Genomic DNA, 27,902 nt, shown 5'->3' with positions numbered 1-27,902 from the left:
AAACCAAGAAATGAGCAGAAAATAAATCCTATGCTTGGTATAATAAGAACCTGGCTATAAACACTACCACCTAGTTTTGAAAGGGACAAGGCAGGTATACTTTACAGCCCCAACAGAATTTAATCGATTTACAATTCACATCAAACTCTTCCAGCACAAGAATAGTCTTAAAGGTCTGTGATCTTGCTTATTGTTTTATTGGGATGTGGAGACATTCTTTTTTTTTTTTTTTATGAAATTTCTTGCTTCAAAGCAAATTAAATGAGAAATACTCATTTAATAAGATCACATGCCCAGCTGTTTAGCTAAATTAATTGCTGTTCCAAATACTGGGACTGATTCAAGAAAGACAGTACCTGTATTGGAAAAGAGGTGCTTTTTTTTTTTTTTTTTTTTTTTTTTGGTAATGCTTAATAACAAAGTCAATATACAGCCATTTGGAGTTTACTTCTCTCCATCTGAAGACCAATAAATGTCTCTTGGAGCAGGGAAAGTATAATTCCTTCTCTTAGAGTAGATTAAGACCCAGAACTGGACATGCACTTTGAGGAAAAAGGAAGATCCTGTATTTTGTCCAAATACAGCTGAATTCTCAGGTCTGAGAATCACCCCACTGATCCAGTGCCTTATGCCTAGAGTGTTGGTGGTGCTGATATATAAAGTACAATCATATACCACCAATATACTTACTCTGTAAAGTTAAGCAGGATTTCTTTAACATGGAAAGGAGGAACAGGAGTTACTCATGGAAGGTGAGGGCATTGGCAGTCCAGGTTGTCTCTAGGAGAGGAAAAAGAAATCTCCTGGTGTTTTCTAACACTCAGGTACCCACTTTTACCATATCCTTCAATTCAGTCAATTATGAAAAAATACAGGCATGCTAACAGATTAACTCCAAACCTACAACTGGAGCTGCCTGGGGCAGAATGAGCCCACAGAGAGTTAAGATGAGACAATGTATGGCTTTGTCTATACTTTCCTTTGGCTATGTCTGTACTGACCTTATTAGATGGGGTTGTTCTGTCACTATATTCATCCTTCTCACTGTTCTCAGGAATTAAAAACGATAAGCACCCAGTTAGACCAGCAAAGTCATGGTCAGCCCATAAACAGTTTGTTTACCGGGAACATTGCATAGAGTTGAACTGTGCAATCCTGCTCCAGATAAATAAGAGCTCAGCAGCTGTCTTGCACAGAACTTCTAGATAAAAAACAGGAGGGCACAAAGGGCTGCTATTCCTCCATTGTGTAATGCTGAAGGCGTGATGATATTTCACATAAAGCAAGGAAGCCAAGAGAGAAGGGTATGGTCATACATAAATGATAAGGTCAAGCTCACAGTAAAACTCCTTCCCTCCCTTCCTTTCTCCCTCCCTTTCTCCCTTCCTCCCCATCCTTCCTTTCTTTTCTTCCTTCCTTTTTTCCCCTTTTCTACTTATATCAGCCTCCATTTTTTTATGCATTTCTTCATTTCCTTTCTGTAGTGTGGCTGTGCAAAACCATGGAAGCATAAACATAGACTTACTTTTAATGTGTAGAATCAGTTGGACTACTTGGTATTCTACAGTCCATTACTCTAGATACTGCTCAAACAGAGAATGCTAAAAATTTCATGATTAAATATTAATGACATTGAGCAAACAATTTTTCTTTTCTCATTGTTGTGAGCAGAAAAACTGTACAACATCAAAGAAAAAACAGCAAAAGAGGAGTGTAATAAGATGAGGGAAGACAGGGTTTCTCCAGCACACAGAAGGTAAGGAGGAATAGAAGACAGCTTTGACACCTATTTTCTAATCAGCCTAGCTTATTCCATGCCAATGATTTTCTGACCAATTTGATTAGAATGGCTGGTCTTGTTCAGATTTCTTCTGCATTTGTGAGAGGCTGCTAATTTTGTGGCAGCCTTGGCAAGCATGTCTACAAAATCCATATATGTAACTCTGTGTGGTTTTGACACATGCTTTTTAATTCCATGGGAGCAGTATGTCCTAGAGAACTATGGATGTTATTTTGTGCCAGCTACCAGGAAGGCTCTCATACCTCTTTCTAATGAGGAAAACAAACTATAACAGAAGCTTCTGCTGTATCAGCTCCCTAGGATTTCTCAAGTGCAGATAAGAATAATTATGCAGTGGTGTGCTTTGAACTGAAAAATGCTATGACACTCACAAGCAACTTTAAGGTGTCCTAAACTGGTCATTTGTACCTCACATGTGCCCTGAAGTTTAACAGTGAATCTCTATCCTCGGTACTTTCTTTAAAGGAGTGTCTGCATTGCTCACTAGCGATAAAAGCAGAGAGAGGATGTTCTGTTCTTGCAAGAAATAGACAAAACAATCATCGTGTCTTTGCAAAGTCTAACAGTTATTTTGTACTCAATTTTCAGGAAGCTGGACATGGAGGCTTTCCCTTGGCTTACACTTAGACTAAGAGCTCCCACAGTCTTTCCTAACAGCAGTCCCAGCATAAGCCCTGGCTCTTTTCCAGCCCCACATGAGGACAGGATCAGGTCTTCCACTCTGTCCTGGTTTCTGTTCAGGCATGTAGTCCAAAGTTTCAGAAAGATGTTGAGAAACTCTTAACAGATGCCTAGTTTGGACAATGAGGCAATTGTGATTCAGTGTGGCAGATTCATCCAGCTCACATGCTGTGCTCTCTCCTGATACTTTTTAATTATTATTATTTAATTATTAACATATCTTTAAAACGTTGTTCAGTGCTTATCTGAAGCATGAATAGCACTGGAAGTAGTCCAGCACTTTGCATTTTTGTATTGTTCTGGGATAGGCTTGGACTGGACTCTGCCCTTCAGCTGCCCATGTGGGTGTAATTCTCCTTGGCAGGCACACGAGCTTTTACAAATGGCACAGTGCAGAGTCTCTTGAGGAAAGCTAGTTGAATGAGACCTTGAAATGCTGGGGTTTCAACCCCAAGCCCCAAATTAAGGTTGATATATGAGTGATTCCCACAGCCCTTCCCAAAGGGGGGTGAGTTTGCCTTTAGGCTTCCCTCCAGGGTGCGGCCGGCCGGGCAGGGAGAGCCATTGGGTAAATGAGCCCCCGGTGTCTGCTTTAAGTAACCAAGGGTCAGGTGTCCCACTGAGGGATAAAAGCTGGGACCACTTGCAGGCAGGGGCAGTGTCTGTCTGTGAGGTGGATGCACTGTGCAGAGTTCCCTGTTGGGGAAGGGCCTCCTGCCTCCCTGGAACTGGGCTCCAGTCAGGTCTGGCCTTTCTAAATGCAGGCTGTGTAGAGATTCATTCAGTATGTGGCTTCCTTGGTTTTATGTATTTGGCTTGTTGACTCAGTTGTCTCCCATCCTTTCTATGGGAAACTGCATTTCACCATTTATTCCACCCATTGTTGGTTGTGTGGTGTCACTGTTGGGGTCAGTGGGATAGATGTTGATTATGTATAATCTGATTGACTTGCTTGTACCCCCAGTGCTCACCCATGTACTGACCCTTTTGTATCAAATACAATTTGGTTATTGTTTCATCTTTATGTTGGCTGTGTCCTTTATGCTAGGCCTGATAATTGGCAAAACAGACCTGTAAGGTGTTGAACATGAATTCAGCAAAATCTTGAAATAAATAAACAGCTAAATAAGGCATGGCTAGGTCAAAACAGAAGGCAGCAGTAGGCAGAGCAGGAAATTTCTTTCTTTGGAATTTGTACTACAGATTTAGTCTATGTTAAACACAAGTGGATGTCTGCATAATGTCCAGAAAACAATTGAATGACCAGTGGCAAGAGTTTCTGTGGATCCTAAAGCTGTCTTGAGCTTCACTAGAGTGACAATGGTCTCTGCAGATAGATGTAGGTAAGTACTATTTTGCCATGCTGATTAAGCACATAACTTTTTTCTTTTTTTAATAAATTCTGATCTTTATTCACTTTACATCCAATTAAACTTTTTTTTTTTTCAGTTGAAAGGTTTGCTGAATTGAACAATTACTATGTTTAGTATGAAGCTAAAATGCTTTCTGTATTTCAGCCTTCATTATCACTTGCTGTTCAATTAAATTCAGGAAATCATTTAATTACAGTTATTCCAGCTCTATAGGGAGAAGTGATGCTTCATAAAACTAAATGTAAACATTAAGCTTGCTTCTACATCCTTTGAAAACTGTAGTTAAAAAAAACTTTATTTTGCCTTATCTTTGTTGTTTTGATCTGTGTATATGTTACCTTGACATCATACTGATAAGAATGGTTTCAGAATAGATACTTGACACATCACAGGTCATTCAAGTCTGTATTTCTTTTCAAATGGCTTCAGCTTTGGGGAAAAACAAATGCAATGTTGCAGTAAGTTTTTCTGTTAGTTTCCACCCAGCCTAAAGACTAAATGAAGTCTAGAGTCCAAATGCTTAAGACTGAATTGGACAGAAGAAGGTGTTTTGCTACAGAGCAAAGATTTAAGTAAATAATGAATGACACAAGCAATTATAAGGCCTAGTTACACATCAACAAGTACTGCACAGGTCAAACACTAAAGGATTAAGGTGGTGCAGAGAATCGTTAATGTTTTTGCAACAATTTGTTGCAAGTGCAAATACCCCTGACACAGCAATTTGGTAACAAAAAAAAAATTATTTAAAGCAGTAAAGCTATCATAGAAGCAGCTTGGTGTATAAAGCTGTGTTTTACTCTTAACATCTACAGGAATAAGACTGCTGCACAGTTTCAAGAGTAAGAGGAATAAAAGTCATTTTTTTGGAAACACATGTCTATTGGAAGAATAGCTGACATGATCTGGGGAAGGGGATCTAGACAAATTTGGGGCACGAGCGCCCGGTTCATGTGTGAAACAAGTTTAGAACAAATGTCTCAAGTTCAGGTCGGCAATGAGCAGCCACACTCTGCAAACCTATCACCCAGAGGAGGTGGACAGTGGGCCACCACGTGTTTCATCACAGGCCTCTCTTCTGTGGAACTCTGGGAGCATGAGGGAAAGTTTATTCGTCTGGGAAATGGAAATATTGGGGGTTTATGCCCCATTTACTTTCTGTGCCTACCTTCTGACAACGTTTTACAGATTTTACTCAAGACTTGGGCAGGGCTGAGGTTGGAGTCCTTACTTCCACCGCCAGCGTTCCCTAGCTGAGGATAACTATGTTTCCTGTGCTCTGCCTGTCCCTGCGTTGGGGCACGGCCCTCGTGAGAGAGTCCTTCAACGCCCGGGTTTCCCCGCAGGCCGCCGGCAGGCAGGGCCAGCCTGCAGGCCTCAGGCTCTACACATGGCCCTCGGAAGGGCCGAGGCAAGGGAGGGGAAAGGCAGCCAGGTTCTGCCCCTGCTGCTGAGGGACACGGGACTCGCAGGCGCTGCCGGGGGCTCCCTCCCGAAGAGGGCAGCTCGCCGGCGAGGAACCTGCGGGCCACCACTGCCAGCGCCGTCCCCCTCCTGGCTCGCTCGCGTCCGCCCGGCCGAGGGGAGCGGACTACGCCTCCCGGCGGGCAGCGCGGCACCTGCGGCCGCTCTGATTGGCCATCTCCCCGCCCGTCCCCGCCCTCCCCCGCGTGACGCCGCGGGGCTGGCGGCGGCGGCGCCCCCCGCGTGCTTGGGGGCCCGCGAGCCCCATGGCGGCGGCGGGCTGGGGGCGGCGCGGCGGCCTCGCGCTGCTGCGGGGACCGCTCGGGGCAGCCGCGGGCCGCGCCTGCAGCTCCGGGGCGCCTGTCAGGGCTCCCGCCGCCGCGGCTCAGGTGAGGCGGGGCGCTGAGGGGTCCGGCGGGGGGCGAGGGAAGGGCTTGGGCCCGGTAACGGGCAGGTGCCGGTGCCCGGAGGCGGGGTGCTTGGGAGGCGTGCGGCCGCCGGAGGTTGGGTTCGGGATTTTTGAGTCCCGGCCCGGTGCCTTGCACTTAAAATTAAGAAAGCGTAGTTTGGGGGGGGCGGGGGGGCGGTGTGCCTGTGATACCGCAGGCTTTGCCGGCGGGGTTCCCCGGGGTGGCGGATTCGAGAGTTCCCCCACCGCAGCCGTCTGCAGCTGGAACCCACCGGGCTGCACGGACCCGGAGCGCTGCCTCCCGCCTTCCGATAGCGATACTTAATTTTGCAACCTGTCCCAGACCGATAGGTGACTTGTACGGTGAACATGACCTGATCACGGCGGGGGGTGGGGAGGAGAGTCAACAAAACTGTCGTAATGTGTAATTCTAAATGTCGCCCTAACTTTGAAGGTAGGTAAGTAGGACGTTGAGTCTCTTGGACCGAACCAGTTCAGTGTTCCTTCCCAGAGAACAGATGACAACGGCATTTGAGCTGCCCAGGTCAAAACCAAGTGGTCTGGCAGCTGTCGATGGTTGTACTCCAAGTGGTCACAGGAGCTTTGCCATAAGTTGTTTGTTCCGTCCTTGGCATGAAATCAACACAGGTGTTGGCCAGATCTACCTCCTCCTAGTTTAACTTTAGGTCCCCTAGGTGGATTCGGTCTCTTGTGTCCAAATGCAGGAGAAGAAGTTGCACAGAAAGGCAAAGGTTCTGTAGCGGTCTAGCAGAAATAGGGCGTGACACGCAGAGTAATCCCAGTTGGGGCATGATTTATTGATCTGCTTGAAATTGCATGGCTGGCTTTGACAAGAAGAAAATAAACTAAAGCTACTAGTGACTGTCTTTATGTCGCCAGAATTGAATGTGTTCGCTACCGTTTGTTTACAGAAAGTCAAATGGATTTGTGCATTGCTTTATTGAATGCTTACTTGGTTTGGGAATCTAGAAAGGTTATTGAGTTTCCTTTGTTTTTTCTAAAACACGCACTTTTTCTGTAAGTTCTGATCCGAATTACTTTTAACTACTTTCTATGAATTGAGTAGTTGTAACATACTTTTGGGAGTACTTTTGAGAGAGCTTGATTACAACATCTGTCTCTGTAAGCCCTACTTCTTTAGGGGATGAAAGCCACGGTGGTTGGAAGAGCGGGATGGGTGATCTCTGTGTGTGGCGTAGTAACTGTGTCAAGTGTGCTGGGGCACTGGCTGATACCCTGCAGGTCCTGAGAAGCAAGCTAATGTAAAAGCAAAGGCAGTGCAAACTTAGCAGCTATACAGTGATAATACGCTCGTTGCCTCTTTCTGTACTCAATCTCTCCGGGGATTCATCCGTAGAGAGGAGCAATTGGTGTTACAGCCGTAGGGGACAGCGAAACATGTTTGAACATCCTGCCATCTGAAAGCATTCAAAACAGTTGTGAATACTGCTTGACTCGCTCCTGGGTTGGATCAGAAAATGTTCATGGGTTCTGTTTAGTTTCATGAGATTTTGGCTGGCTGTGGAGGGGTGCAAAGGGAGCGCTAGGCTCTGTATTTCATCCCTTTTTAAAACGGTCCTTCCAGCTGTGGAGGGAAGAATTCTGTAACTCAGGAGCTTTAGGAGACAACTAAAAGGCTGTGTTTAAGGCCATCCATTTTAAGTCTTAGGTTAGGTTGCAAACAGTGGGGTCAGTACAGCTACTGTAATGGTATTGTGTGGTGAACCTATGTTCCACTTATGGCCTTTCTAGCCTGTTCCTACATGCTGCTTTTGGAGACTGTGGGAGAATGGCTGTGTGCATGCTATCCATTCTGTATCCTGCATTAGTTATCTGTAATAACGCTTTTTTTGAACGCTTAGTAAGTGACTCCATCAGAAACACTTAAAAGCTTTTATTCATGTTTTGAATGTCCATTAAGTCCTTATAACGTTCTCTATATGAAATATGTGGTGAAAATCAATGTATTGATAGAAGTAAAATGATATTCACCAGGTAACCTGACCGGGTGAATTTGAGGCTGTGAAAATTTATGACAGTTTTGAAGGTGAAATCAGATATACCTGGAAGCTGATCTTAAATTGTTTACAAATAAAATCCAGAACTTGATCAGCTTATTATTGGACTGGTTAGTCCACATGTTTGAGCCTGTTTGTATCTTAGTATTTAAGGCACAGTTGTCAGTCTCATAGCTACGTGCATGGTGGAGTCCCTTTTTCTAAGATGAGATAAGGGCAGGTAGCAACAGGCATTTCTTGACCATTTACAGTTAACAATAGAAAGTCTGATGTAATCCTGTCATCTTTTACACATGATGATACATGTCCAAATAATATTATTGAATTTTAAAAAAATCATATAGGATTACATATTTCTACTAAGAAACTGTATTTTCCAGTACAATAGAAAAAATAATTTATACAGTTTTTAAAAATTTATTCTAAGCTGGACATTTACATATGAAAACCCCAGGTTTTTGAAACAAAGGAGGAAGATGAGAAGACTCTTAAGATTGTGAGGCAATAACATTAAGGAAATCAGCATGCTTGCTTTTTTTTTTTTTTTCTTTTTTGTCTTACATCATTATCAGTAAATGTCTTGGGTATCCTGATACAAAGTTTCAGTTCAGCTTCTTCCATCTGTTCAAGTAGCTTCTGTTAGTCAAATATAACCACCTGAAATTTTCTGTAGCCTCAATGAAGTCTTCACCACTGAGATAAAGGGGAGAGCCCAGTTTGTCTAGAAGGACCTCATATGGCCCTTATTCTTGGCTAGTCTTGTTTGAAACACTGTGTCCTGGAGCTCCATTCTGTGGGTAGCTGGTCAGAGTCCCTGAGCAGTGCTCTTGTGCCAGCAACCAGAACTGTAGTATGCTGTTTGGGTTCATCTGTTGGGCAGCAGCTGCAGAGCCCTCAGAAAAACATTTGTCTTGGACTTCTCAGCTCAGGCCTCATTCTGGCACTTGGCCTAGTTAGACCCGTTTCAGCCTCTGTGGTTATCTAATTTCCAGGTTGAACAAGGACACTATGTCATCACTTCTCTAAAGACTAAGATATTAAAGGTGAGGCATGAAACAGAAGAGCTGTTGCTGAGTTGTGTCTGTGATGCTGGTACAACAGTGTTAGGTACTACGGTGAGGCAGCAGCGCTCATGCCCAAACCCAACAGGATTGCAGGAGCTGAAGGAGCCAACAGGTGCAGGAGCAGCACTAACAGTGTCATAAGTAACACAGGTTGTGGTGGTTCCTGAGGCTTCTGCCAAAGAAGTGTTTGCAAGCATTACTGTTTCATAGTGCACAAATATCACTGGGGATAACGTGAAGGTGGAAGGGTATAGTACTGGATCTTCAGCTTGATAAATAGGTAAGAGCTCTATTCTTTTCCCCCTTGTGTTTAACTGAGCCCTTCCAGTATCTGTCAGTTTGTGGTGCTCCTAGTGGTTATTAATACGTCTGGTGACAGCTTCCAATTTTGCTGTGTTGTTAGAAGAGTTCTCCTGGAAATCACAGGTGAATTGGCAGGTCTGAAGGGTTGACAGCTTGTCAAAATATAGCTGCTAGGTGCAGTCATCTAAGATCTCATTCTTTCAGTATTAGTATAGAACATAGGATTGACAGCCTGGAGAGTGAAACTGTTTTTTCACAGATCAGATAAAGCACACTGTGTGACAGGGCATACTCCTCCAATATGCAGAAGTGTCTCCTGTCAGCTATGGAGAGAGGGGAGTGGGGACTTGGGGATTATAACTATCCCTTTTAAGTGAAAAGTTATGTGGTCAGGCATTGATACGTTAAAATAACAACAACCACCCATCTTTTCCAATTGCAGGAAACTGAATAACGCTTTCCTTGTATCCAGGGAACTGTAGCAGCCAACTTTTACTTTCTCCCTGCTCTGATAGCTCTCATGCAGGCTGCAGGTGACTGGGTCTAACCTCACCCCATTCTTCCTCTTTGGAAAATCCTACTTACACGACTACCTTAGAGAGTGCTTCATCCTTACCCTGAGTTATCAGGAAGGCAGCTGAGTTTCCATCTCTGATATTTGGCCTTCCCTGTGGAATTGTATCATCAGTAAATTCACAGATGACACCAAGTTAAGGGGAAGGGTCAATCTGCATGAAGATAGGGAGGCTCTACAGATAGACTTGGATAGACTGGATTGGTGGGCCAATGTTAACAGGATGAGCTTCAACAAGGCCAAGTGCCAGGTCCTGCACTTGGGCCACAACAACCCCCTGCATGGCTACAGGCTTGGGGAGGTGTGGCTGGAGCTGTCTGGAAGAGAAGGATCTGGGGGCTCTAATTGACAAGCAGCTGAACGTGAGCCAGCAGTGTGCCCGGGTGGCCAAGAAAGCCAACGGCATCCTGGCTTGTATTAGAAATAGTGTGACCAGCAGAAGCAGGGAGGTGATAGTCCCCCTGTACTCTGCACTGGTGAGGCCACACCTGGAGTATTGTGTCCAGTTTTGGGCACCTCAATATGAGAGAGATATCGAGGTGCTGGAGCAAGTGCAGAGGAGGGAACGGAGCTGGTGAAGGGCCTGGAGAACAAATCGTATGAGGAGTGACTGAAGGAGCTGGGACTGTTTAGTTCGAGGAGAAGGCTGAGGGGAGACCTCATCACACTTGTGGAGGTTGGAACTCAGCCAGCAGCCAGGCACCTTGTGGCCCACCGTTCACCTCCCCCTCCCCCCTCTAGTGAAATAGGGGAGGGACAAAAAGAAGAGAATTCGTAGGTTGAATAAAAGGAAAGAATTTACTAAATATAACAAGAGAACAACAGTAACAATAGTGAGACCAAAAAGAAATGGTTAAAATGCAGCAGTGATTTATTAAGTGCTTTGAGATTGCTACTGGTTGAAACCAGGACAACTCTCTACAACTACCTGAAAGGACATTGTAGAGAGGTTGGTGCTGGTTTCTTCTCACAGGCAATTACTGACAGGACAAGAGGGAATGGCTTTAAACTGCAAAGGGGAGGTTTAGACTGGACATTAGGAAAAAATTTTTCACAGAAATAGTCAGACAGTGGAATAGGCTGCCCAGGGAGGTGGTGGAGTCACCATCCCTGGATGTGTTTAAAGGTCGTTTAGGTGAGATGCTGGGGGATATGGTGTAGGGGAGAACGTTATGTAGAGTAGGGCTGATGGTTGGACTTGATGATCCCAAGGGTCTTTTCCAACCTGAATGATTCTGTGAATTGATAAAAATTTGACTCAGTGCTGAGTGCAGTGGCAGTTTTGGTAACACAGGATCCACTCCCACTGGAGCTCAGGCTGATGCTACTGAACTCCTTATGGGTGTCTCCTAGTTCCTCCTTGCTGACATAAACTGGACAGAAACTGCACAAACAGCTTAAAAATTCCACCTCCAGTCATTCTTCCCTCCTAGACAAACCCGTCTCTATGCATGACAAGAAGTTGATGGAACGAAGCTCTAGTAGCTCTGGAAAACTTTTTTTTTCCCATCCTAACACTCACTATTTTGCAGCAAGAGAGTGAAAGTTAGTTATTTCCAACAAGAACTCTATATTGACACTAACTGCCTGCTGAGTGCTGGTTCTTTTAATACTGCTTCTTGACAGTTCACTTCAGAGTCATTACTGAAGGGCAGTATTATTCCTCCAGTAAGTCCTCTTACTTTAGCTTCCTTGCCTGGGACAGCTCTGCAGGTGGATGGCAGACCAGGAACAGAACCAGTCTTCTGCGTCCCGCTCCAGTGGTGGCTCCTTCCTGAAAACTGGAAATTACTTTTATTATTGTCCTTGGAAGTATGCAGTTTTGGCATCCATTACAGACATTAAAGTCTCCCTCTCTTGCCTCCTTTCTGTCAGGGAAGACAACTTTTCACTTCTTTCCCTCCTTGTAATGCACACTCTAAAGTGGGGAGGCAAGAGGTTCCTACTGTTCTGTCTTCAAGTGGAGTGGATAAGGAAGCCTGATCCTGAAAAAGGTGCAAAAATTAGTTACTGAGAGACAGAAGAGTGCTCCTGCAAGAAGGGCTCAAATAATTTCAATAAGCACAGGAGGGCTTTCCCTCTTAAATATGAACATCTTTCCAAAATAGTAGGAAGGAGAACATAAGAAATCCAGCCAGGCCAGAAAAAAGTGCAGTTTTCAAGAGAAAAGTTTTTTGTGGTGTTTTTCTGAGTTTGTCAGTATTTAAAATATCTTCAGATTTAGTCTGTTCAGGGATCAGTTTTCTAACAGGAAGAAGCAGAAATGAAGTCAGGGTATTTAGCTGGGCTCTGTCTTAACTGTGTTTGTATTCTAAGAAACTAATTTCTAACGAAGGAAGCTCCCAAATTGGGATTTCTCGGGGTAGCTAAAGCTGTGTGAAACTCACAAACAACCCACAGGTGCCCAGGCTGGAATGTTTCCCCAGGGGGATTAAAACCCAGATGACTTGTTCTGCCTGTGCATATTGAAGAGGGAGATTTAAGACTGTGTGTGTGAGTGTGGCTGCGGAGGGATTGCCACGGGCACCTTTGGTGCTGCAGGGAGGGAAGGCCAGGTCTGGGGAGGGCTGGCTGTTAGCCTCTTACCCCTCTGCTGTTGTGGCCACCGCTGCAAAACAGAAACTGAAAGAGATTGCTTTCTTTCGCAGAAACTAGTACTGCTGTTTTATCGGGGTAAACAGATGCTTTCCGGGCTTTGAAACAGCCACTTTGTGTCTCCTTTATCTTCTCTAACCCCCCCCAGCTGCTAGGGGTGTTCTTTAGAGATCATCTTATCTCTAAAGCTACCATAAAGCTGTTTGGATCAAGAAGTGCAGTGGATTGTTTAAAGTCTAGTGGGAAGATTGTGCTGCCAAGAAAGACTGCTCCTGCTTATAAGTTTAGCAGCAGCCATGGTGTTAGCACAGTTAGAATCAAAATTGCTGCAGCTGCTGATGGCTGAAGTTGGGCCTCTCCCCAGATAACATTTGCTGTCAAGCTGATCTGGTCACTGAGGGTGTTCTCTCTGTCTTCCACCCACCCCCCAAAGCTTTCTTATAAATGCTTTCAGAATAAAATGTTTTGAGGAAGCATACCTGGTTTGTTCAACGTTTTAGCTGACCATTTCCAGAGTTCTTGCAAAGGCTGTTTCGAAATACTGTGCAGGATTAACTCCTGTGATTACTGGTGGTGACCAGAGCTAGGGAGATGTTGGCCACAACTATGTGTGTTTCTGCCCAGCCCCTTGGCATTGTCCCATACATGCCAATTTTAGTATGTCTGGAGATTTCACGGGTTTGATTTTCACTAGATGGAAATAACGACTTTAGCTCAGTTAAGCAGTTTGAATACTAGCTAATGTATCATTCAGACCGGTTCCTCATTCTACATCTTAAATTTATGTCAAAACTTGATTTAATCATTTGCCTGCTGCAGCCTCTGAAGACTAGCCAGTGTGATTTTCACTTGAGGACAATTCTGCAGCTGATTTCCATCACACACACACGCCCCACCCCCCCACCCCCTTTTAACTTCGTGAACACCATGTATTCAGAAATAGTTTTGTATGTGCTCTTTCACTGGAGATTAAGTTTGCTGTACATCCAGGAATCCTTTAGGTATCTTCTAGTTTTCTTAGGTGGATATTAAGTGTCTGTATGTGGTTAACTAACAAGGACACAGTGAGGGTTTTCTCAGTTTCGTTTTGTGTTGCTATGCAGCTGGCCTCTGTTAGAATTATTAAATTGGCCTCCTATAAAATGTTAACTGTGATACTGTAGATGAAGAGAAACCAGTCTTGGCAGGGTTTGGATGATGCTGTTTGTAGATGTTTGTAGTGCCTGAACCAAGTATCCACCAGATGATTCAAGTATGTTGGTAAACTTTTTCTTTTCTGCTGTACTATGATGAGTTGGTTCATTTATTTTATGTTTCACTTAAGATATTGAAATATTTTTCAAATGCAGCAGAGCACTTTCAGCTGTGCTTTACAGGTGTACAAAAAAATCAGAACATGGTAATTTGAAAGTCATGGGCTAAAGGCAGTGGGACTCCCTGCATTTAGACCTTGCTATAACCAACAGTGTTCTGGTGTTGACGGTAGTGATGCTTTAAAGATGCCCGGTATAAAATTGAACTGTATCCCTTTCCAGTAGCAGCTACTAATTTGAGATATTTCATTTGATACCTAAAGTGATCAGCCCTTATTCTGGACAGCAAATACTCAGTACTTCCTGAAAGCTGTGTTGATCTAGAATATGTTACATTGTGTTTTAAAAACCTCAAAATTTGTAAATGGAAATCTCTTTTAATATTCACTTTGTGACAGTTAATAAAGACATTATTAAAATTCTGACTTTTTGTGCAGGCCTGAACAGGTGGAGTGTTCAGGATCATACATTTCTCTTCCAGTCCCACTGTGCCCTATATTATTTATAATCTTTTAACTGAGACAAACTTTTTGGAAGTATTCTGTTGTATGGATTTGGACAAGAACTGCTTGTTGGAAATGTTCATGATACAGACATCATGAAGCATAATTGTACACAGCAATAATTTGGTTTTCCTATTAACAAGGTGTTATGTCTTGCACATGAAAGTTGGTAGGGACAAAAGCAGCAATGTAGTGTTTCATAGGTTTCTAGTTCTCTTGTGCTGAAATGCAGGGAAGGACACTTTTATATGATTTCATTTATCCAAGGGCTGTAGTGAGATTGGGTGGTCTCAGGTCATTGATTCTGGAAAGTGCAGACACAAAATTGAAAAAAGCTACCTCCTATTTTGCACAAAAAGCCTGAGGCACATGTGGCAAAGAGTCTGTATCTCAAAATGCACAGGGAAAATTGTAGTACAGTTGCATGGAATTAAGTAGAGTGTGAAATGTAATCAGTAAATGACCAGTTTTCACCATAAGGACAAATCATGGGTTTTTCTTGTGCAGCTGTCCCTGTGGGGAAAAACGGAATAATAATTATCAGTCAAGTTCAAAGTTAATATTTATACAGCAAGTTGGTAGGATAACTATTCAAATATTTAGCACTTGCTTGTTTTCATTACAGGAATTGCAAAGTTCAGGAAGAGGACGCTTTCTACTGGAACATGCTGCTCCCTTCTCTGCTTTTTTGACAGACAGCTTTGGGCGTCAGCACAACTACTTGCGAATTTCCTTGACCGAGAAATGCAACCTCAGATGTAAGTGTCTGCTTGCTTTCTCGCACAAAGCTCTTACCATATTATGCAAAGGCCAAGAATTGAGTTACAGTTCTTATTGCTCTCTTGGGCCTGTGCTGTTTCTTGTCTTCACAAAATAATGGTAAAGGATAGATAGAAACTGATTCGGGGCTGACCTGCTGGTTCGGTGGGGAAGCAGGAGCAAACCTGGGGATCTGCCAGAGGCAGGTGGGAGTGACAGGTCTTCCATAAGACTTGATGTAGTTTAGATGATTGTTCTTGTGGATGTTTGTATACCACACCCAAAGTGTGTGATAAGCATGAGAGCTCATACTTAGGTATTCATAGAATCAGAGAATGGTTTGGGTTCAAAGGGACCTTAAAGATCATCTAGTTCCACCCCCCCCTGCCATGGGCAGGGACACCTTCTACTAGACCAGGCTGCTCAAAGCCCCGTCCAACCTGGCCTTGAACACTGCCAGGGAGGGGGCAGCCACAACCTCTCTGGGCAACCTGTTCCAGTGTCTCACCACCCTCACAGTAAAGAATTTCTTCCTTTAATCTAAATCTACCCTCTGTCAGTTTGAAACCGTTACCCCTTGTCCTATAACTACACTCCCTGATAGAGTTCCTGCCCATCTTTCCTGTAGCCTCCTTTAGGTACTGGAAGGCTGCTATAAGGTCTGCCTGGAGCTTTCTCTTCTCCAGGCTGAACAACCCCAATTCTCTCAGCCTGTCCTTAGAGAAGGAGGTGCTCCAGCCCTCTGATCATCCTTGTGGCCCTCCTCTGGACTCGCTGGGCCCTTCTTATGTTGGGGACCCCATGGTATTCCAGGTGGGATATCACAAGAGTGAGATAGAGTGGGAGAATCACCTCCCTCGACCTACTGGCCACACTTTTCTTGATGCAGCCCAGGATACAGTTGGCTGTCTGGGTTGCGTATGTGTTGCTGGTTCATAGTTTTCCATCCACTGCTACTCCCAAGTCCTTCTCCGCAGGGCTGCTCACAAACCACTCATCATCCAGCCTGTATTTGTGCTTGGGATTGCCCCAGCCCATGTTCAGGATCTTGCACTTGGCCTTGTTGAACTTCATGAGGTTCACAGGGTCCCACCTCTCAAGTCTGTCAAGGTCCCTCTGGATGGCACATCCTTTCCCTCCAGTGTGTCACCACACAGCTTAGTGGCTTCAGCAAACTTGCTGTGGGTGCACTCAATCCCACTGTCCATGTCTCCAACAAAGATGTTAAACAGCGCTGGTCCCAGCACCACCCCCTGAAGAACGCCACTCATTACTGCTCTCCACTTGGACATTGGGCCATTGACCACGACTCTTTGAGTGCGACCATCCAGCCAATTCTTTATTCACTGAATGGTCCATCCACCAAATCTGTGTCTTGCCAATTTAGAGAAAAGGATGTCCTGTGGGACAGTGTCAAATGCTTTGCACGGGACCAGGTAGATGATGTCAGTTGCTCTGCCCTTATCCACCAATGCTGTAACCCTGTTGTAAAAGGCCACCAAATTCGTCAGGCATGATTTGTCCTTAAGTGAAGCCATGTTGGCTGTCACCAATCACCTCCTTATTTTCCATTACCCTAGCTTAGTTCTGGGAGGATCTGCTCCATGATCTTGCTGGGCACAGAGGTGAGACTGAGTGGCCTGTAGTTCCCTGGGTCTTCCTTTTTTCCCTTTTTAGAAACAGGGTTATGTTTCCCATTTTCCAGTCAGCAGGAACTTCACTGGACTGCCACCACTTCTCAAATATGATGGGTAGTGGCTTAACCACTTAATCTGCCAGTTTCCTCAGGACCCACAGATGCATCTCATCAGGTCCCATGGACTTGTGCAACTTCAGGTTCCTTAGATGGTCTTAGACCGAATCTTCTGCAGTGGGCAGTTCTTCATTCTCCCAGTCTTCGCCTTTGCCTTCTGCTACTTGGCTGTTGTGGCTGGAGCACTTGTCACTGAAGACTGAGGCAAAAAAGTTGTTGAGTCCCTCAGCCCTCTGCATATCCTGTGTAACCAGGTCTCCTGTTTCCATTTGGAGAGGTCCCACATTTTCCCTAGTCTTCTTTTGATCACTGACATACCTATAGAAGCTTTTCTTGTTGTCCTTGACGTCCCTGGCCAGATGTAATTCTGTCAGGGCTTTGGCCTTCCTAACCTGATCCCTGGCTGCTTGGACAGTTTCTCTCTGTTCCTCCCAAGCTACCTGTCCTTGCTTCCACCCTCTGCAGGCCTCCTTTTTATATTTGAGCTTACCCAGGAGCATCTTTGTTCATCCATGCAGGCCTTCTGGCGTTCTTACCTGACTACTACTTTGTTGGGATGCATCACTCCTGAGCTTGGAGGAGGTAATCCTTGAATATTAACCATCTTGCTTGGCCCCTCTTCCCTTCAGGGCTCTTCCCCATGGTACTCCACCAGGCAGATCCCTGAAGAGGCCAAAATCTGCTCTCTTGAAGTCTGGGGTAGTGAGCTTGCTGTGCACCCTCCTTGCTGCCCTAAGGATATTGAACTCCACCATTTCATGATCACTGCAGCCAAGGCTGCCCTTGAGCTTTGCATTCCTTACCAGCCCCTCCTTGTTGGTGAGAACAAGGTCCAGCATAGCACCTCTCCTCATTGACTATTCTATCACTTGGAGAAGGAAGTTATCAACACATTCCAGGAATCTCCTGGATTGCTTATGCCCTGATGTGTTGTCCCTCCCAGCAGATATCAGGGTGGTTAAAGTCCCCCATGAGGACCAGGGATTATGAACATGAGGCTGCTCCTACCTGTCTATAGAGGGCCTCATCTGCTTGGTGTACTTGGTCGGGTGGCCTGTAGCAGACCCCAACTATAATGTCACCTGTCCCTGCCCTCCCTTTAATCCTGACCCATAAGCTCTTGGTTGGCTCCTTGTCCATCCCCAGGTGGAGCTCTGTGCACTCCAGCTGGTCACTGACATAGAGGGTAACACCACTTCCTTGTGTCCCCTGCCTGTCCTTCCTAAAGAGCCTGTATCCTTCCATGCCAACACTCCAGTCATAAGAGCCATTCCACCAGGTCTCTGTGATGCCAGTAAGATTGTAGCCCTGCAGGCATGAGTGCATCTCTAGCTCCTCTTGTTTATTGCCCGTGGTAAGTGTATTTGCATAGAGGCATTTAAGTTGGGCCCCCAGTGAAGCTGATTTACTGGCTGGAGCAGCTGGAATTCCTTTGTGCTGCACTTCAGGTGCTCTCCTGCTGACTGTGATCCCTCTCCAGGCTCTGGGCATCTATTTCTGGCACTGACATCAAACTGGTAAGAGTGGGATGGATTGAGGTCCCCCTCCCCTGCCAACTTTAAAGTAAAGTCCTCTTCATCAGCTTGGCAAGCCTGTGACCGAAAATACTGCTGCTCTTCTCTGACACGTGGACCCCATCAGCCCTTGTTAGACTAGGTTTCTTAAAGCAAGTCCCATGGTCTAAATAGCTGAACCCCTGGCTGTGGCAGCAGTCCGATAACCAATTGTTGAGTTCCCAGATTTGACTGGCCCTTTCAAATCCCTTCCCTTTGACCAGGAGGATTAATGAAAAAACTACCTGTGCTTCAGAGTCCCTTACGACCGCTTCCAGGACTCTGTAATCCCCCTTGATACTCCTCAGACTGCTCCTGGCTGTATCACTGGTGCCCATGTGAAACAATAGTTATGTCTGCAAAGTTTGTGGCAATGGCCCAGCGCTTGCCCATTCAGTTTGGTGTCTGTCTGAATGCAGGTTAGATAGAAATAAGATCAGCTTTTCCTTCAAAGTGGATCCATTGTAATTTTGAGATTGATCAAATGAGTCTAGAGTTTTCTTCTGAAGGAAAACAGGAGACTGTTAAGAGGTTGCTTTTAAGATTTGGTCTATGGTCTTACCTGTATTTCAGAGAGGTAGAGACGTTTGACATCCATTAAAGACAGCTGCACTTGGTGCATTGTGCCCGTCGGTATTACATGAACTGCAGCTGGTTATTTTTTCCACATGTATTTCTGCATTCTTTATTTCAGGTCAGTACTGTATGCCAGAGGAAGGTGTTCCACTGACCCCAAAATCAGAGCTACTTACTGCTAAGGAGATAATCACCCTAGCCAGACTGTTTATGAAAGAAGGTGTAGAGAAGATCCGACTGACAGGAGGAGAGCCACTTATCCGTCCCGATGTGGTGGATATTGTGGGTAAGTTGTTCCCAATACAGTGTGTTTCAGAGTGACTTGCTATATATTGATCCAAGAACTACACTTCTAACTATTGGCTAATACAGTCCAGCAACGTGAAGAATAATATGTTAAATGATGGTGCTTTTTCCCAGCATCATGAAATGCAAGATAGTTCCTTTCAGAAAACTTCCAGTTCTGCTCTCCTGCTTGGTGGAAATGTCTCTTCATATTACAACAGCTGAAATTAGTATTGTCTTCATATTCAATATCTACTAGAATAGCTTGCAATAATGCAGCCTTGGGGTGAAAAATCAAAAATTGATTTGACCAGGTCCTTGCTGGGGAGGAACAGTTGATACATGCTTACAAAAACCCCAGGTTTTCTTTTGGATTTTGGAGGGGCGTTTGTTTTTGTGGGTTTGCTTAGTTTTCTTGATAACAGATGTCACTTGCTTCTCTGTGTTTAATAATGAATGGTGGAAATGCATATGTTTTTGCAGTTACTGATGAAGACAATTACTTCAGTGGAAGATAAATTACTGGGTAGTTTTTAGACATCTCCTTTGATTAGTATTGTGTTGACTGACTGTGGCTGTTTTTTTTTCTTGAGTCAGGTGGTTTTTTGCCCTGTCCAAAGTCTGGTATGTTATGGACATTACAGTAGCTTTGTGTAGTGGCAATGTATTAGATTAAGGCTATGTGGGTGGGTGCACTGTGGTGTGGTGTAGGCAGCTGAACTTGTCTGTTTCTGCACATATACTCTTATAAGTACTGAAGATACGAAAGATATACTCTTATAAGTACTGAAGATATGAAGATACGAAATACAGTAGTTGAAGGTCTTGAAAGTAGAGTAACTGCCTGCAGACACAGTGAGCTTTGGTGCAGAAAGCTAGTGGACTCTGCTCCTGCTCTCTTTTGTTCAGGATTGGAAGGCCTTTTCAAAAGGAATCATCAGAGCTGTGTAGTAGGTAGAACTGACCTGTTTATTGCTGGAAAAGGTATGGCTAGTGTGAAATGGTTTGTCTGGGTCTCCCTGACTGTTAGGAGTCCTGAAACCGCGCTACATCTTTTTGGAACTCTGAAATAGCATTCTCTGGGCCGTTTTGCCCATGCATGATAGGTTATTTTTTATTTAGGATTGAGAGCACTATGTGCCTTTCAAGAAAGCATTCCCCACTTCTACTAAAAATAGGTATAATTATTTTTAGCTGGCTTATGGCAACTGAAAGGGAGGCAGATTTGTAAAACATTTAAAATAAATTTTAAATAAAGCTTTACAGTTCAGCATACAGTATGAAAATGAGTTGAAATCAAGTGTTGTCAGTTCAGTGCAGAACTTTCCTAGTGTATGCACCTTTTTGATTTATCAGCAGTAGCTGATGGCTTTTTATACTCAACACAGCTACTCTGATGTTGAGGGTGTAAGTTGAGAAGCCAGGTCACTGGAAAATAATCATTACATTGCTGCAGTTCTTAAGTATTGATATTGGAAGGATAGAAAGCTTTTCTGTTGTTTGTTTTACTGCAGGGATAAGAGTTCTCAGAGGTTTAGTTCTGTGGCTGAAAGAGATCTTTCTGAACCACTGGGCTTTTATTATTCTGTTTGTGTTCTTGTTCACAGCTGAACTTTGACAGATTCATAGTAATCATTTTAATGGGTGACAACAGAGTAGTGATCTTGGGGTAAAGGTAATAGATGTTAATATGATTGTCCTGTTGCATTAGTTCATTCTGTCATGGCTGATTTTTTTATAAGACATATAGAAAAATTGTCAAATTAAGTCTATAAACACTTTCTGTCTTCCCAGACTTTGGTGTTAGTCTATGGTGTACAAGTTTTGGATCAAGATGAAAGTCCCCAAACTAAATAGATAACATATAACAACTATAGGAAAACTCACTGAAGAGAAAACAAGTCCAAAAATGTCTTCTGCAGAATTTGAGTTGGGCATCTTTACCGAAGACATTTTATAACAATGTACTGGTTTGGGCTGGGATAGAGTTAATCTGGATTTCTAGATGGTTTATAGAAGCTGGTTACAGTATCTCAGGTGCTGAACAGGGTTGAAATCTGTTAGTTTTGTTTTCAGCAAACCTTTCTCTTAACCATAAATGGTCTGTGAAATACCAATAGAGCTCAAAAATAGTAATGGTGGATTACTATTACTGTATTTTTCTAATACACAAGTTCAAACATTTTTGTTGTTTTAATGAACAAATGTGATTTGAAGCTACTGTAGGAGACATGCTATTCAGAGACCTGCTACAGTTCTTTAGATTATTATTTCAAATCTTCTTTTAACGTATGCACATACATAAACTATGACTTGGCAACTAACACTTGCTGAAAGCTAAATTACGTCCCAGGGACTGCTGAAAACATATGTTTGAGACTTTTCTGAAGCAGCTGATAGTGGAATATAGAATCCATCTCCTCTGGGATGCTCGAAGTTTAAATTAGCACTAGATATAAACTGTGTGATAGCTGTGTATTATTAATAGTCTGAGAAGTACACATCTTCATTGACAATTGTCCATGGGGTGGGGGACAGATGGTTGGATGATTTTATATGGCAACATACACATTTTGATGCAGGGTAGACTTGTTAACTCATGTATTAGGAGATAAACATACCTCTTCTGGGCTCAATCAGAAGAAGGGCAATTGAGAAAATGATTGGAGGGAAATATGTAAGAAACTTCTCTATTTAAGAAGATGCTCCTGATCCTAAAGGAAAAAGTAAATGTAAAAGGATTTACTTGATGGCTTGAGCCTGACACGTAACCTTTTGACTTCATGTTATCAAATTATAGAATCTGTTCTGTTTCCTTTTCTACTTAGTTTTATCAGTTGCCTTTGCTTGTGCTTATTGTTGCTAAAGCAGTGTCCAAAGGTCAGCAAACACATACTACAGGTACAAGGTGAGTTAAAAAGTCATGAAATGTCTTTTAATCCCTCTTGAATCTAGAGGTCAATAAGTCAAGAAACTAAGCAGCTGCAAACGTTCTACTTCTTAGTTTTCACAAATAAGGCAAAGTGTACTAACTTATCCTTTTTAACTTGTTGGTATTAGTGTTAAGTCTCCATCTCTGATTTCTCACAGTTGGCTTCTATCCAATTTGTTATTACAGGCAGTTGCACATATTACTGTCTTTCCAGTACCTCATCTTGTATCTCATCCTGTCTGATGAGGAAGAAGATGTGTTGGTAACAGCTGCTGCCGGCACTAACTGGCCTAATCAGTTGGTCCTACTTTTGTAAATGTTGCTATTTTAGGGTGGAGCATGGTTTTTGTTTTATTTAACACCTTTATGCATTTACGTTTCTAGCAACGAAGCCTGTATGGCAGTGAGACTTTTTTTCCTTTGTTGTTAGGAGGTTGAGCATTTTGTGTGTTCCAAGGCTGTATAAAAGTAATGGTGTTCCTGCGCTATCCTCTGGCTGCAGTGTGTATCTTATCACAAAGACAAGGCTGCTAGTGGTAGCTAGTGTTAAATAATATTAGGCAAACTTGGGCCAATAGCATTCATCCTCTAGGAAGAGGTTATTCCTGGTCAGTGGGGACTATTTTGAGAGGTGAATGCCAGAAAAATCTAGTTCTTAGTAAAGATTGCTTTTTTGTTACAACCTCAGGTTCCAAATGTCTTTCCAGGGCTCTTGAATCCTGTTGTAAAACGCTGCTGCTGTAAACTTCAGCATCTTTGGTGTGACCCAGCTTCTCCCATTCTGGAGTTTTGGGCCCATCTTAGGGTGAATATTTTGAGAATAGCTGGGAAATGAGATAAAGCAGAAGTAAAGCCCTTATCAACAGGAACAAACAGGGGTAAAATAGGGACAGAAGAAAAGGCTATGAAATATTTGTCCTGTCATTAAAACTGCCTCAACATTAAGGGTTCTTCAAATATTTCTCAACTAGTTAGGGTGGAGGCTATGAAAGAAGGGAGGAGGCAAAATAAGAAAATTACTTTGCCATGGATCTATCTGCTTCTGCAAATAGTTTGAGGGTTTTTTCCTATTTGTTATTATACGGATAACTGGAAGTTTGAAAGCTTGCCCTCTGGAGATCTGGTATGCTGAGGATTTCTGCATTTGGCTTATGAGGCGACAGCTATTTTCTAAATCTTAATCTCATGATATTAACTGCTTCTTACATGGTTTTCTTTTGTTAATTATTTTTTAGTGTCTTGCGTAAGCCCTCTTCAATTGGCTGGGCTACAGCTGTGGGTAATGGAAATACTTCAGTTGTCAAGTGCAAGTGTTTTGTCCCTTCGATGTTGTTGCCTTGAATTCTCTATAATGCTCTAATGTGTTAACCTTTTTCTGTTTAGTTAGGAGTATATGTGGTATTTATTTCAGCAGTTTAAAGTCGCTACTGCTGACAGCTACATCTGGATTTGAATTGGTTTTTGGTAAACAGTTTTGGTAGGACAAGTGTTGCTAGATAAACGCAGCTAGTTCGGGTGTCCTGTCTGAAAGGGATGGCTTGCTGCATATAATTGCAGAACATAGAATTCAGTTTGCAAAGCTAGATTGAGGAAGGGAAGGTAAACAAAATCAGAGGCCTTCTTCCAACAATAAAGTAGCTATTTACTCTTAAAAAATGGAGAAAAAGCCAGTGTGCATTTTCAGTGTTCTTTGTAATCGATTTTGCTTGCAGTAAACTATTGTCTTTTATACCTTTTGAAATGCATTTGTGCTAAAATGGGTCTCTTAAATCAATACAGCTGGAAGAACGCTGAAGCACTGAAGTATCCATGTTTTCCTCACACCCTCAGTGATATTTTTTGTTTGTTTTATAAATCTTTTGGGTTTTCTGTGTAACTTACAGTTGAATTACTTCTTTTAAAGTGTTCTCTTTATTTTCCTAGGTCAACTGCACAAGCTAGAAGGGCTGAAAACCATTGCTGTCACAACCAATGGGATCAACTTAGCCAGATTGCTGCCCCGACTGAAGGAGGCAGGACTGAATGCCATTAACATTAGCCTGGATACTTTGGTCCCAGCTAAATTTGAGTTCATTGTCCGGAGGAAAGGTACAGGCCTATCTTCTAAGGCAACTGTGTTAATACTTGCAGTAATGTTGTGAGTTGTTCGATATGTCTTTCACACTCAGTTACTTTGGTAAAGGAGTGAATTATTACCCTTTTGAGGCTAGGAAAAGTAGTCTATACTAGCTTATTTGATAGTGACTTTTTCCTTCTTCCTACAACCGTAATGCAGGTAGAGCCCCTTTAGTTGGAGCTGGCGGAATTGAAGGTGTTCAGCTCGCCACAGTCAGTGGGACTGTGACTACAGTCATTAGCTGCCAGTAACTGACAGTTCACTGCTTAGTCATGGATATCAAGAGAACTCTCCAAATCTTGTGTTGGTCTCATGTGCTGCTCTTCTTTAATACTGTTCAAAAACTAGATGTTCTTGCTATAGCAGCCAGGGACTAAGATGCCAGAAGGACTGAACTTCTTGTCACGAATAGCGACAGTTTCTGGAATTTATATCTGGGACATGCTAGCAGTGGTCTCACTTGTGACTAGTGACATTCCCTACCTCCACTATTACTTAATAGGAATAAACATAAACTGTGACTGAGGTCATGTAAGGAGGGGTGCTAGCTTTGTAACTTCTCTCCGATTGAGCTAGTAATTCCAAACAGTTTCAAAAATGCTTGGACGTACCCAGTATTACAGATTCTTGTTTAAATGAATCCTAAAACTTATCATGAAGTTCAGCTTCAGGGTTGGGCTTTCTCCCAACCTAAAACTGATTTGATCTTGTATCATTTTATTTCTGTCCAGTGATGTAACTTTGACAGCCTGTGAACTTCTAATTCAGCCAAAACCTCCAAGTAGCCACTAGATGGTGCAACAACGTAAGATAAATATAGGACAAGGGATGTGAAAACCTGGGATGCTGTGAGAAGTAATTTCAACATTTGAATCACTTTGCTATCAAATCGAAGTTCTGCTGCTAGGTGCAGAAAGGTGATCTTGTCTATGGTCTCTCTGAGAGCATCTCTTCAGGTTTCTACATCATGGTGCAGAAATCTGTTCCTATCATAAATCTGACTGGAGCATTATCCTTCCAGCATAGGCTATTGCATTAATCTGTGTCATGGCACAGTTGGCTCCCAGAGAAGTATCTGGGAGTATCTAATGACAAGCAGGTGTTGACTATGCTCTTTCCTTCTGCTCTCTGCATTTGACTGTTACCTGGTTTGTGGCATTCACTGGAAACAAGCCCTTTGCTACTGAAGGGGCAAACCTGATCCTCCAGCTTCCCGCATTTTTATGGCCACAGCTCTTCGTATCTGATTGGAAGCTGTTAGGAATGTACTGCTTCTAAAGTAAACTAAAAGTTACTGGGGGATGAGGGTAACTTTTATTTATATAAATGTTCTCTTAACCTCTTTGTCCTTTAAAGAAAAAGAGGTCTTTATCCGCAAAGAGAGAAATTGCTTAGCTGAATAGCGTAGAGAATGAATAGGGAAGTTTCTATGACTCAGTATTTTTGAGGAGGAGAATAAAGTCTCCAAATCATAGATAATTTTTTTTCAAGTGGAGATCAGGTAAAACAGTAATGCTGAGTTGTTTTGTTTTGGTTTTTTTTCTTTTATTAAGGGCTGAAATTATGTAAAAATACCTTTTTATTGTTTTTGAGGGTTTTTTATTTAATAGGAGATTTCCAAGTATGGAATGAGCAGAGAATAAAGTGCCTGCCCTACTGTGCTACCCTGTCTCCTGTGGCAGTTCCAGAGGCGACAAGATATAGCTCTGTTAAGGTGAGAGGGATTCCTGGTCTCAGACTCCTACAGGCTGGTAACTTCTGTGGAAAGTAAAGGTGGCATCTGATTATGGAATTAACCAGGAACTTAAGAAACTTGGAATCAATTTTTCTGCTCCTCTGGAAAGTCATTCTAGGGTTTTAAGAAAAGGCTGGAATTTTGTCTTTGGTGCAGGTGACCTGCATTACACCTGCTTTTATTTCCAAATGGTTGTGACAGAGGGAATGACCGTGAGATGATTAGAGATTTCACTGATTTATGAAAGCACATTAGAAGACAGTAATAATTCTACTTCTCCCCATCTACAACATTCTAAGGGATGAAAAAATGAAAAATACTTTCTTGCAGATAGCTAGTCTAACCTTTTTCACAGCCTGTCCCTTTTTTTTTTTGTTCAGTACAAAGGAAATGAGATAATATTGTAATTGTATCATTAAACATAGGCTTGAAGCCTTTCTTCTTGTAAGGATTAAGTGTTGGCAGGTGTTGTCCCACATAGGATTGTTCTGGATGTGTCTAAGTTTCTCTGTGCTTTAAAGTTGGCTGAAGTTATGATTTCAGAAGAAATCTAAAATTATGAAAATATTGAAATTTTTCATTGGGTGGAAGAGGAGAAGCGTTGTCATTTTGAAATGTCAGACAAAAACTTAGAGAACTTCTGAGCCTCGACAATACTTCCTTACACAATGACATCTAGTATTCATTTCTGCTCTAATATTTTGAAATGTTTTGGTTTTATTCTTTTTGTTGCTTCATAACCACACAAGGACTTTGATCTAGAAGCCATGTTTCACTAAGTATGTCAATACAAATGAACTCTTAACAGCTTTTCATATAGAAAAAACAGACAACCATTAACATCAAAATGTGAAATGCAGTTACAGATTTTTTTCTGTAACAAATTTTTATTTTCAATAATCACCCTGGCCCCAAAATATTTTAGTGCTCATGGTTGTTCTTAATCAAAATAGCTTACTTTTTTTTTGTTTGCAGAGATTTTTGATAGCTGTTCTAAAGCACACTCTTATGGTAGTGCCGCAGGAGGTTAAGAGGCAGAACTAGGAAGGCCACTGGGTTAGATACACTCACTGCAAACTGTAGTCCTGTTCCATACCTATACAGTGAGCTGAGCCCAAGCATGTGAGTACTCAAACATGCAGAGTTTTTGGTCTGCTGCTTGCTAGTCATTGCTTCCTGACCTTTTTAGTTAAGTTCAGTTCTACCTTTCTGAAATTCTGAAGTTGCACATAAGGTTTTCTGAGCTGTTGCAGAGCTTTTTGATTCAGTTTGTGGCTCTAGGATATGCTTACAGAAGTGTATCATTATCTCTGTTGCCACATTCATTCTGCAAACTTACTTAATTGGAATAAAATCTATCACCGGTGCTGCAAACATCCTGGGCACATGCAAAACAAGTAGGTGGTGAAGGAGAAGCGTGACAAATCATAACTTCAAACAGTTGCTTGCAAGAGTTCTTTCACTGTCTTCTGCTTGCTCTTCACCTCTCTTTTTGCAGCCAGGACTAGCTTTAGGACCAGTTTATAAAACAGCATCTCCTGCTTTCCTGTGTCTATGCGTTACAGTGCCTTTTGCAGACAGAAAGCAGTCAAGGGAAAGTTTTATGTCTCCTCTTGTTTTGCTTTTTTTTTTTTCTGATCTTGAACACATCCAATATTAAATACACACAGAATATTACTGAGTTACTGCTTATTTCTGGTAAAGTACCTGCAGATTAATGAAGGTATGATCTCTGCAGTAGAGAATCTGAGTTTCCAGTAGATAAAGAGATAGGAAAAGGAGGGTTGATGGACCTACACAGAAAAATGTATGACTAGGAACAGCACAGGGGTTGTCAGCACAAATTTTCTGGAGGATACTGTGCTTTTTTGCTAGCATGTGTAAAGTATTTGCTGTTAAAGACTACAGCTTTGGAAGAGGGAGCTCAGTCTCATACAGTGTTTTGTCTCTTGTACCTGAGTTTAGTGTGCAGAACAGGAAGGGAATTTAGTCTAGTACATGAAAGGGTAGGAGAGACAGTCACAAACATGGTGCTAGCAGCTGAGCACAGCCATTCACCACAAAATGTGTACCC

At 42.8% G+C, this 27,902-nt stretch overlaps 1 protein-coding gene across 3 annotated transcripts in view; it reads left to right on the top strand.

Annotated features, from left to right (window-relative positions):
* The first annotated feature begins 5,582 nt into the window (after positions 1-5,582).
* Positions 5,583-27,902, top strand: part of MOCS1 (molybdenum cofactor synthesis 1) — a 35,824-nt gene continuing 13,504 nt past the window's right edge. For all 3 annotated transcript variants that reach the window (XM_074897037.1, XM_074897036.1, XM_074897038.1), the window contains exons 1-4: positions 5,583-5,708; positions 14,745-14,877; positions 18,879-19,046; positions 23,901-24,065. In XM_074897037.1, coding sequence (XP_074753138.1) covers positions 5,586-5,708; positions 14,745-14,877; positions 18,879-19,046; positions 23,901-24,065 — 589 coding nt within the window. In that variant the 5' untranslated portion in view covers positions 5,583-5,585. The remainder of the gene's footprint in view (positions 5,709-14,744; positions 14,878-18,878; positions 19,047-23,900; positions 24,066-27,902) is intronic.

Source organism: Athene noctua, chromosome 1 (assembly GCF_965140245.1).
Source record: "Athene noctua chromosome 1, bAthNoc1.hap1.1, whole genome shotgun sequence".
NCBI lineage: Eukaryota > Metazoa > Chordata > Aves > Strigiformes > Strigidae > Athene > Athene noctua.
Note: the sequence above shows the minus strand (reverse complement) of the source record. Positions and strands in the feature narration are given on the sequence as shown.